The sequence below is a fragment of the Hibiscus syriacus genome, unplaced genomic scaffold, assembly GCF_006381635.1.
Source record: "Hibiscus syriacus cultivar Baekdansim isolate YM2019G1 unplaced genomic scaffold, ASM638163v2 tig00111841_pilon, whole genome shotgun sequence".
Taxonomy (NCBI): Eukaryota; Viridiplantae; Streptophyta; class Magnoliopsida; order Malvales; family Malvaceae; genus Hibiscus; species Hibiscus syriacus.
Genome location: NW_024063196.1, coordinates 2,687,342 through 2,699,941, shown reverse-complemented (window position 1 = coordinate 2,699,941; position 12,600 = coordinate 2,687,342). Strand labels below are relative to the sequence as shown.

Sequence of the window (12,600 nt, the reverse complement as noted above, 5' to 3'; positions counted from 1 at the left end):
GGGGCTTGACGTGGAGGCAGTTGAGGAAGCTTCTGGAATGGAGAGTCAGAGGCGACGGCTGCAACTGATGGGAGCTAAGGTTTCACAAACCCTAGCTGTGAAAAATCTAGAGCGTTAATTGAGAATGATCCAAGGGCTGAAATTTGGGTTGTGTAATGTTTTTTTTGGTTTATGGGTTTGGGTTTGTCACATGGACTTGTAATAATGGGATTTGGGCTTTAATTTATAAATGGACTTGTAATCGGACTTGGATATTTATTTGGATTTGAGTAACATTCTTATATTTGGAAAATTAAAAAAATGAAATTCAAAGTCGAAAATGGACATGTGTGGCTACTCAACCCAAATATTCAATTGTATGAAATTTAGAAAGGTCCCTGAACTACTTTCCAACAATCCAACCAAACTCGAATGCAAATATCGACATTTATCGAGTCCTTGAATTATTTCCTTTGACACATTCATTCAAGCCTTCCATTCACACATTCATTCAAGCCTTCCATTAATCCAACCTTTATGCACGAGCAATCTTCGAATTGACTTTCGAATATTTTTTTATCCAATTTGATAGGTCGAACAAAATTAGTATGCAATAGCATGCTAAGTAGATATGATGTAAATTTGAGTTTGATAGGTCATGTGGACCTGTTAGAGATCACGTCAATAGGTCACAACTTCTCAGGTAAAATTAAGTATTCAAGATCCTTCTTTCATAAACGTTCTTTCTATATCTTCTGGAATTCTCAAGGTGCCAGAGATTCAAAGATGCTTCTAAATCCTCCAAAAGGTATGAGGGGTAAAAATGATATACAAAATATCTTTAACTATACAGGGATTAGTATTTTTGTTTCAAAATCAAAATATATTCAATATTTAAAAGAATGGCAAACTTGGTGTAGTTGCAGAAAATCAATTGTTGGAACCGTCGGCGCACCCATGACGCTACGGAAACAAACACGATGGTCTCACCAGCGATCCAAGAACGAAAAACTCAGATTCAGGAGGAAGAGATACGATTTCTCACCTTGGGTTCCTTGAAAAACAACAATACGACAACGACTCACGATCTCACGAACGGTTCGAATCCTAGCCTCCACGAATATCGTCTCGGCCTCTACTCAGTTCACCTAGTTGAAAAATCATTGAGAGCAATTTCAAAATTTTTGAAAAAGGGATAAAAACGGATGCTATATCAAAATCTCCCTTTTATATGTGTTGCCCTAGCTATTAGAGTTTTAATCCGAATTTAATAGGGAATATAATTACCCTAATTATATTCTTTTAATTAAATTTGATATTTTAATTGTAATTAAAATTACAAGCATATATATATAGTAATATTAACGAAACATTTTATTCATGTACAATAAAATTGTGCATAAGTAACACATTTATAAATTTCTCTTTTCAACCATTGGTGTGACCCTATAGGTTTGTATAGCGTTAGTAGTAATAATTAAAACCATTCTAATATTACAAACAATGAGTGACATCTAGCAATATATCATTGTTACCAAAGTTATAGGAAGTCATGATTCGACATAACATGTTTGTGACTAACTCTTTTAATATATTAAATCCTTTTGTCCTTTATATCTAGAATAGACACAAGTCTTGGAATAGTCACACTTGTATAGCCCATCTATTATTTCTTGATATATAGAGTAAACTATAATAAACGAATAATTTGTGATATCTCATATCAACTTATTCGAGCATGGCATGCATTACTAGTCTCACTCAATAAAGTGGCCTGCGATATATTTCCTATTATGTAGGAATGACAAATCCTATCTCGATTATTCACACCCACTACATGTGTCGTGATATGTTCAATGTCAGTCTTTATTGTACAACCAGTTACGGAGTACGTTTAACTGTATCAAAATATACAACAATATATGTTGAAATAGTAATGATCTCAAGTCTAAGGATCATACACATGGTTGTCACCATAGCAGTATTGTGACCGTCACGTAATAATCCAAGACACATGCTCATAGCGGGTCAATCCAATACATTGTTCTCTAACAACATATTCATGCATCAATTCTGGCATCTCTATGTCAATGACAACTCATTGTCATCAATCAATAACATGTTAGTCTAAAGCGTATTATTATTGTCCATGCCCATAATAATACTTGACTAAGGATCTTTTAATAATAATCATATTATTATATGGACATTATGATCTTTTGGTTTATTTAATACATTGAAATATAACAAAAGAAAATAACGATAATGCTTTTATTCAAGAAATACGGTAAAGAAAATATGTTAATATCATCATCATATGATTGGTCTTTGGGCATACTCTAACAATCTCCCACTAGCACTAAGACCAATAATTCACATATCTTATACCGAGTGACTCAGTGTGACGATCATGCTTCTGTTGTGCCAGAGGCTTAGTCAGGGAATCGACAATTTTGTCATTGTGTGTAATCTTTGTATCTCCACATCTCCTTGATATATGATCTCTCGAATGAGATAGAATCACCAATAATATGTTTGGACTGTTGATGAGATCTAGGTTCCTTTGCTTATGCAATGGCTCTATTATTGTCATAACAGATTTCTACAACATTCAATATACTGGGAACAACCCTTTGTTCAAATATGAACTTCTTGATCCAAACATATTCCTTTGCTACTTCACTGGCTGTAATATATTCAACCTCTATTTTAGAATCAACTATTGTGTCTTGCTTTGAACTCTTCCAGCTCACAACACCTCTATTAAGACAAAACCTTATTGCGATCGTGAGTCATCTTTGTCAGTTTGGAAGTTGCATCAATATAACATTTTACACTGAGCTCTTCTTCACCTCCATAGACAAGAAATGTATCATTAGTTCTTCTTAAGTACTTGAGGATATTTTTAACTGCAACCAAGTGACCTTCACCAGGATGAACTTGGCACCGACTCGTGATGCTTAAAGCATATAATACATTTGGTCGAATATATATATCATGGTATACATGATAGAACCAATAGCTGAAGCATATGGAATCTTATTGATTCAGTCTTTTTCTTATGTAGTTGAAGGACACATTTCCTTCGAAAGAGAAATACCATGTCCCATAGGTAGAAACCCTTTCTTGGATTCTTCCATATTGAACCTTTTCAGTACTTTATCTATATATGTACTCTGACTCAGACCTAAAAGTCGTCTTGACCTATCTCTATAAACATTAACTCCTAAGATATAAGCTACCTCACCCAAATCTTTCATAGAAAAACAACTACCTAACCAAGTCTTAATAGACTATAAAGTAGGTATATCATTTATTATGATAAGTATGTCATCTACATACAAGATTAGAAAAGAAACAATGCTCCAACTAGCCTTTTTGTAAACACAAGGCTCATCTTCGTTTCTGATAAAACCAAACTCTTTGATTGCATCATTAAAATGGAGATATCAACTTCGAGAAGCCTACTTTAATCCATAAATGGACCGTTGTAGCTTACAAACCTTTCCAACATTTTCAAGAGCGATAAAACCTTCTGGTTGTGTCATATACACATCCTCTTCAAGTTTTCCATTAAGAAAAGTTGTTTTGACGTCCATTTTTCATATTTCATAATCATGGAATGTAGTTATTGCAAGCAAAATCCAGATAGACTTAAACATAGTTGCAGGGGAGAAATTTTCATCATAGTTATTCCATGAACTTATCGAAAACCTTTAGCGACCAATCACCCCTTGTATGTTTGTACATTACCATTCATGTCAGTTTTGTTCTTGAAAACTAATTACACCTTATAGGTTTGACCTCTTCAGGTGAATCAACCAAAATTCATACTTCGTTTTCAGACATAGAATCCATCTCAGATCTCATGGCTTCAAGCTATTTCTCAGAATATGGGCTCGATACCTCCTCTTAATAAGTTCTAGGCTCATTTTGATCTAAAAGAAGAATGTCTCCATGCGTGGTAACGAGAAATTCATATCTATCAGGTATATGGTGTTCTCTTGTGGATCTCCGTAATAGTTGTGTTTCTAAATCTGTTGATTGTTCCTCAACTACTTGTGAAACTTGTTCAACCTAGTTCATTGATATTTTGTTCTTGAACTTCTCCAAGTTCAATATTTCTTCTATTCCCTTTCTTTGAGAGAAATTTCTTTCGAGAAAAACTCATGTTCGAGCAATAAACACTTTGTTCTCATTAGGGTTGAAGAAATAATATCCTTTAATTTCTTTAGGACATCCAACAAATATAGACTTATGAGATTTAGGTTCGAGATTTGTAGACATTTGATGTTTTACATAAGCTTCAGAACCTTAAATCTTCATAAAAGACATACCAGGTCACTTCCTAGTCCATATATCATATGGTGTCTTTTGAACTGATTTAGATGGAACACGATTTAGTGTAAAAGTAGTTGTTTCGAGTGCATGTCCCTAGAAAGAAGTCAGAAGATCACTGTGACTCATTATCGATCAAACCATGTCTAATAATGTTCGATTCCTCCTTTCAAAAACCCCTTCTCTGTGGTGTACCGGGTGGTGTAAGCTGAGACAATCTCATACTCTTTAAGGAGTTAATCAAATTCTATGCTCAAGTATTCTCCCTTCGATCCGATCTAAGTGCCTAATACTCTTGCCTAATTGATTTTGTACTTAATTTTTGAATTCCTTAAACTTTTCAAGTGCTTCAGATTTATGATGCATAAGTAAATATACCCATATCGACTGAAGTCATCCATGAATATAATGAAGTAATAGAATCCACCCCTGGCTTATGTATTCATTGGCCCACATACATCACAAAGTATTAATCCCAATAAATCATTGCCCATTCACATTTACTATTAAAGGGAACCTTAGTCATTTTTCCCAACAAGCATGATTCACATACATCATATTATTCAAACAAATGAATATAAGAATCCATCTTTATGGAGCTTGATATGTGTTTCTCATTTAAGTCACTTGTCTTTTATCTTTTCGTAATTATGCTATAAATAGTGTTATATTGATCCAAAATATAAAACCATTAACTAATTGTATCGACCCATAGAAAACACTATCGAGATAAAACGAACAACAATTATTTTGTATAATTATCTCAAAACCAATTTTTTCCAAACAAGAAATAAAAATAATGTTTTTAGTCAAACTAGGCACAAAATAACAATCATCTAAATTTAAATCAAGTCCACTAGGCAAAGATAGAACATATGTCCCTATAGCTAATGCAACAACTCTTGATCCATTTCCCACTCGTAAGTCCACGTCTCCTTTAGCCAGATTACTTCTCTTTTGCAGTCCTTGTACAAAAGTACAAATATGAGAACCACAATCGGTATCTACTACCCAAGAACTAGATGTTGATAAATTAGCATCAATCACATAAATACCTGCAATAAATGTTTCATTTTCTTTTTCCTTCTTGACCTCTTCAAGGTAAATAAGGCAGTTTATTTTACAGTGTCGGTCTTGTCGCAATGGAAACATTTTCCTTCCTTGCTAACTCCCCCCTTGGGTTTCAGTGCATCATTTCCTTTGGGCATGGGTTTTCCATTACCCTTAATCTTTGCCATTGTTTTGTTCTTTCTCTTTTCTTTGCCCTTGTGGACCATCAGAATAGGATTAGGTTCAACCTTTTTCATGTTACATTCAGCAGTTCGTAACATGCCTAGTAACTGTGGCAAAATTTTGTTAATTTCATTCATTTTGAAATTAAGGACAAATTGATACAAAAATTGTAGAATAACATTAGTAGCCAATTCATCTTTGAAAGGAAATCCCAGCTTTTCCAATGTTTGGATATAGCCTATCATCTTGATGATATGAGCTTCTACATGAGATCCCTATGCCATTTTGCATTGAAATAAAGCTTTAAACGTCTCATACCTCTCTTGATGTGCTTGCTCCTCATATATTTCCTTGATATTTTGAATCATCTCAAATGTAATCATGTTCTCATATTTCTTCTGAAGCTCAGGGGTCATGGTGGCAAGCGTAAGACATCTGACATCTAACATGTCATCCATATGTTTCTTAAACTTGTCTTTGTCAGCTCTAGGAGCATTAGTTACCGGTTCGTCAGGAAAGGGTTCTTCAATGACATTCATTCCCTTCCTGTCTGAGAACAATTCTCAAATTATGGAACCAGACAAGGAAGTTTATGTCATTCAACTTCTCATTCTTAATGAATGATCACAGTAATAATGTGTTGTTTACCATTAAATCTACAACAACGAAAATAATTGAAGTAATTAAATTTACCGAATTTAAAACTTATAAATAGGTATTTCTTTACAAATTACTCCAACTATTTTATTCAAAATTAAAAATCCTCATGTTTTAATTTTGGAAAAATATCTCGAAAGTTTTTCTAGTAAGTAAGGATCCATATTTCACCCTTTTACTAAATCAACTTTGTCTTTTCTTTTAGGAGAATGATTATTTAGGTAAGTAAAACCTTACTAATTACATCTAATGTAACTCCTCTATTTGGTGAACAACTCTTGTTCAAATCATCTCATGATTTATCCAAATAATTAATCTTTAGATTTCTAATCCTATTAGAATAACCTAGCTAAGTTATTACCAATATTTCAACCAGTGAATATCACTTGATTATTCTTCACATTTAACCAAGATAGACTCATGTGCCATTGCTTTGGCAAAACCCACATAATATCGATCGAAATCTTAACGAGGGTAAATATTAGACGGTTAAGATAACTCATAATATAACGAGGGATTTGTATAATTATCTCATCATTGTTTATTTTAATATTAGGCCCTTAATGATCTCATCAATATATTAGCATGCTAATATACCATTCATTGCATCACATACAAGATAGATATAAAACATTAGTAAAAGGCAATGGTTATAGCCCCAAAACAAACTAAGGTGGCCCATCCCAAGCCAATGGGAGAAACTTGAATCCAAAATACAAAGGCTACTTCTCAAGCATATTCATGTTTTTGGTCAACCCATTCTTCGGCTCCTTTGAATCTTCATATGATTACAATTTCAGAAACTCGTTTTACATACGAGGGAGTAAGATGAGAAGAGAAATACAAAAGAACTATAGGAAGGCACGACACACATGTCGTATTTAAAATTATAACCATTGCAAATATACGGCTATAACCATGCATGTCAAACACCGTGCATATCAAAATATCATACATATGTTATTACAAATTTTGTTAATAATTACCGATATGGACCTTTATTCTTTGTTGCCTACGAAGGAGACTAGGGGCGGAGCCCCTAGCGGGGGTTAGGGGCTGAGAATTTTAGAAAAATAACGCTCATTGTTTCTATGAAAAACATCACGATTTGACAACTTTTGTCAACATAATCGTGTTTTCAAGAATCTTTTGATCCTTAATGTTTTTCACGCTGGAACTTCCATCGTTTCTCTATCGAAACCAATCTTTCGTCACATGAGCAAATTTACGATATTAACAATTAATAATCAGACACCAAATCGTAGAGCAACAAATATGCAATTAATGTTTAATCAACAATTGAAATTATCGGTTTAACCATATTAACATATTAATCATGAATGCATCATATTAATCGTGACTGCATTGAATCGAATGCATATAACAAACATACTCATCGAAAAATAGTAAAACAAATATGCATTACATACATATCGCATCAACTAAGAATTTTAACCCGAATCTGGATTGCAAAAGTGGCTCTGATACCACTGTTGGGACCGTCGACGCACCCCATGGCGCAGTAAAAACAAATACGACTATCTCATCAGCGATCCAAATACGAAAACCTCATATTCAAGAGGAAGATATATGATTTCTCACCTTGGTCTCCTTGAATAACAACAATACAATAACGACTCACAATCTCACGAACGATTCGAATCCTAGCATCCATGAATATCGTCTTGGCCTCTACTCAGTCCACCCAGTTGAAAAACCGTTGAGAGCAATTTTAATTTTTTTTTTGAAAAAGGGATAAAAAACAATTGCTAGACCAACATCTCTATTTTATATGTGTCACTCTAGCTATTAGGGTTTTAATATGAATTTAATATGGAATATAATTACCCTAATTATATTCTTTTAATTAAATTTGGTATTTTAATGTGTAATTAAAATTAAACGTGCATATATATATATTAATATTAACGACAATTTTATTCATGTACAATAAAATTGTTCATAAGTAATACATTTATAAATTGCTCTTTTCAACCATTGGGTGTGACCCTGTAGGTTCCAGTAACGTCAGTAGTAATAATTAGAATCATTCTAATATTATAAATAATGAGTGACATCTAGAAAAATATCATTATTACCTAAGTTACAGGAAGTCATGATTAGACATAACATGTTCGTGACTAACTCTTTTAATGTATTAAATCCTTTTGTCCTTTATATCTAGAATAGGTACAAATCTTGGAATAGTCACACTTGTATATGCCATCTATTATTTCTTGATATATAGAGTAGACTATGATAAACGAATAATTTGTGATATCTCATATCAACTTATTCGAGCATGACCATGCATTTCTAGTCTCACTCAATCAAGTGGTATGTGATATATTTCCTATTATGTAGAAAGTATAAATCGTATCTCGATTATTCACACCCACTACATATGTCGTGATATGTTTAATGTCAGTCTTTATGGTACAACCGGTTACGGAGTACGTTTAACTGTATCAAAACATACAACAATATATGTTGAGATAGTACTAATATTTAGTCTAAGGATCATACATATAGTTGTCACCATGAGCAGTATCATGACCGCCACATATTAATCCAAGACACATGCTCATAGCGGGTCAATCCAATACATTGTTCTCTAATAACAAATTCATGCATCAATTCTGACATCTCTATGTCAATGACAACTCATTGTCATCAATCAACAACATGTTAATCTAAAGCGTATTATTATTGTTCATGCCCACAATAATACTTGACTAAGGACTTTTAATAATAATCATATTATTATATGGACATTATTATCTTTTGGTTTCTTTAATACATAGATATATAACAAAAGAAAATAACGGTAATGACTTTATTCAATAAATACGGTATAGAAAATATGTCAATATCATCATCATTTGATTGGTATTTCGGCATACTCTACCATCAATAAGTAATTAGAATTATCTCATTAGCATCAAATCCTTTTTTTTTTTTTAAGAAGAAGAAGAGAAGAAGAAGAAGAAGAGAAGAAGAAGAAGAAGAAAGAAGAAGAAGAAGAATAAGAAGAGAAAGAAGAAGAAAGAAGAAGAAAGAAGAGAAGAAGAAGAAGAAAGAAGAAGAAGAAGAAGAAGAAGAAGAAGAAGAAGAAGAAGAAGAGAAGAAGAGAAGAAGAAGAAGAAGAAGAAGAAGAAGAAGAAGAAGAAGAAGAAGAAGAAGAAGAAGAAGATCATGCATACTTATGTATATATGTTGCAGTCCCTTACATTTCACAATCTAAGAAGAAGAAGAGAAGAAGAAGAAGAAGTAAGAAGAAGAGAAGAAGAAGAAGAAGAAGAAGAAATATCATGCATACTTATGTATATATGTTGCAGTCCCTTACATTTCACAATCTCATCACCAAATAAAGTTACAAAAAAGAAAGCAGAAAAAAACAGAAAAAAGAAAGCAAAGGTGTTTTTAATCATTTATAAAGATGTGGGGAATGAAGATAGTGTAGTTGCCATGTTTGATGAAGTTGGTTCCCAGATCATAAAGTTTGAACATTGCTGGGTTTCAACCCATTCGTTCAACTCCAGCTGCTGCTTCTGCAAGCACTCAAGTGTAATTTCTCCTTCCTCCATCCTATATGATTGGACTTCAATAGGTACCCCCAAGTTTTCCATATTATCCACCAATGACGGAAGATAATTGTTGGAATCCATACCCACTGTGAAAGAAGTCGAAGGTGGGAAGGCTTGAAGTTGGTGCTGGTTCAAGTTCCAAATGCCCTCAGTGTTTAAATTAGCCGCTTCGTTAAACAGCTCTCCTCTTACAGTATTACGATGTTGAAGAACTTGAACCCCATCAAGTGTATTTGACGTGTCGAACATAAATAATGGGGCATGAGAAGAAGAAAATAGGGTTTTTTGATGATTAGGAATTGCCCTTGTCATCAAGTCCTGGTTCACTAACTCTAGTTGGTGTGAAACATAATTAATGTGGGAATGGTCAGTGATACTAGGAGCAGTGCTGGTTGGACGTGCTGATGACTTTCGCATCTTCTTCTTGATCCATGAGTTCCAGTAGTTCTTTATCTCATTGTCTGTCCTTCCAGGCAAGTGGCTAGCAATATGGGCCCATCTGCAATAATTCTCTCAGACATATCAGAAAACTGAACCCAGAATTGTTACTTACACCATTAATTAAGCTTTAGAAAAGTATACCTGTTGCCTACAACCCCATGAAGGCTAATAATCAACTTCTCTTCCTCTGGAGTAAATCTCCCTCTTCTAATGTCAGGCCTCAAATAATTAATCCATCTCAAGCGGCAACTTTTGCCACATCTTTGAAGACCTGAAAAGTAAAAGATATGTCTTCATTATGGAAACTAATTAAGCGTAAAAAGAAGTGATGATAAAAAAGATGGAGACCAGCTTTCCCAGGGACTTCACTCCAACACCCATATCCATGAGTGGTGATGTATTGAATGAGCTTTTCATCTTCCTCAGGAGACCAAAGCCCTCTCTTAACCTTCTGTTGATTGCAGCAAGAATGGTGACCCATGTTTGATTCGGATGATAAATATCCTTTCTTCTTTTGTTGATCTGTACACTCTATAGAGATATCAAAATGATGTTATTTACAAACTAATGATCCATTTTTTTGATCCAAAGAAACTATAATTTTCTTGGGGATTGCAAGAGGTGGAGGCTGAGGCTGTTTCTCACCCCCGAAATAAAAGTAAGAGAGAAGCCATTTTCAAAGGAGAGGGGACCCCCTTTTATTTTTCATCTAACCCTATAAAGACATTTCATCGGCTTATTTTCACACAAAGAGAGGGAGAGAGACGAATGAGTAGCCATTTTCTACGTAGAGTTGTAGTATTACGTAACCCATGTTTCACGTACCCTTCATCCATTCAGTTCTTTCAAAATCTTTTGCCGGTTGTTTTTACAACCTTTCAGGACCAAACCCTTCTTACCACTGAAGAATCAATGTGATTTGACGACCAATGGATGCATGGCATGTTAGCAGAATATTATTATAACATACATAGGATTTGATGATGGTCACCACTTAGGGAAGGGATGGATAGAGAGGAATTAACTAACATAGTGTCTTTTCTGAAAATGTCAAATTTTATATGTTTTATGTATCTTTTTATTAATAATTTTTTTTTGTATTTAAAATTTTATAAATTCATAAAACTTAAAGTTTTATAAATTCATCTATCATAACATAATAATATGATCGTCTATGTTTCAAGGTGAAGAAAATATAAGAGAAATACATACGGTTCAACAACAAATAAATAAACAAACACGTTTTCCAAATCTTGAGAAATGTTCTAAATTGCTTCTTTTTTCCAACTTGACGCACTAATGGCTCAAGAGATTTAGTGAACCTCGTACCATTTAAAAAATTTAAATTCTTATATAATTTAAATATTTTATTTTATTTTATTTGGATAATATAATTCCACCAGAGTTGTGTAATTTCGCATCCTAAATTTTTTTAATTGTATTTTCTTTTGATAATTTAATTTAGAGTTTACGATTCACTGAGATTCATTCTCCCTTTCTTTAGGGGATGATTGATTAACTTGTGTGTATATTTATAATTAAACTTAATTACGGCTAAACAAAGTAATTAAGAACAAATACAAAGGATTAAGAGAAACGTCCAAATAAAGACCGTTTATGAAGAACAAAGCAAAGCGACGTGGAAATACAAAGTTTATAACAGAAGGGAATGATTGTATTAAAAGACTCAATTTCTTCAGTTAGGAGACAATTTGGAGAAGCGATGAAAATGAAATCCCTTCATTTTTATTTTTCTTCATACTTACTTATTACATATATCAACTGTTCAAGACATGACCTCTTTTCTAATTCTTTATTATTTGTATTAATATTCTAATTTTTTTATTGTTAGTTTTACTAATCTCGATGACGGTTGCATCACGTAATTCATGAATTCCAACTCATGATATATATGTAAATATACATATAATATCAGTCCAGACCAAAAGTCACAACTTAATATATTAATCACTTGGTTTCACAAAATAGGTGACATTTTCGTTTTCATTTTCCTATAAGATCCTAAAAATTTTGAAAATATTAATTTTTGTAGGTCAATTGTTTTATTCTGATTCGAATTCATACAAATGTAACAATTTAAGTTAATCTTGTTAACATATTTAGATTTTTTAGTGTTGATTTATGAGTTACCTCTTGGTTTCATGTTTGCCATTGTAACAAAACAACTAGCTAATTTTATCAGTAGGTTACAAACGAATCATGTCTAATTTGAGTATTATAAGCTAACTCTTTTCTACTTTCAGTGTGTTAAACTAGGGCACAGAGAAAGCTTCTAATACGTTAAAATGACCTTGTTCTTAGTTTATTTGATCATCCAAAAACACATCAAATAACAAATATAGCT

General features: G+C 33.1%; 1 protein-coding gene across 1 annotated transcript; it reads right to left on the bottom strand.

The window, feature by feature from the left end:
• Positions 1 to 9,638: 9,638 nt before the first annotated feature.
• LOC120172079 (transcription factor MYB86-like) lies at positions 9,639 to 10,873 on the bottom strand. The gene is made up of 3 exons (XM_039179643.1): positions 10,584 to 10,873; positions 10,377 to 10,506; positions 9,639 to 10,293 (listed from the first exon to the last, which is right to left on the bottom strand). Exons 1-3 carry the CDS (start codon positions 10,714 to 10,716, stop codon positions 9,639 to 9,641), a joined length of 918 nt encoding a protein of 305 aa, XP_039035574.1. The 5' UTR covers positions 10,717 to 10,873.
• Positions 10,874 to 12,600: the final 1,727 nt, after the last annotated feature.

Bases quoted from the DNA above. Each gene is read 5' to 3' on its own strand.
- LOC120172079 (XM_039179643.1), bottom strand. From the start codon at position 10,716: ATGGGTCACCATTCTTGCTGCAATCAACAGAAGGTTAAGAGAGGGCTT. The intron at 10,507-10,583 runs GTCTCCATCTTT...TTTACTTTTCAG, and splicing joins TGAAGTCCCTGGGAAAGCTG to GTCTTCAAAGATGTGGCAAA. The intron at 10,294-10,376 runs GTATACTTTTCT...GAATTATTGCAG, and splicing joins CATGGGGTTGTAGGCAACAG to ATGGGCCCATATTGCTAGCC.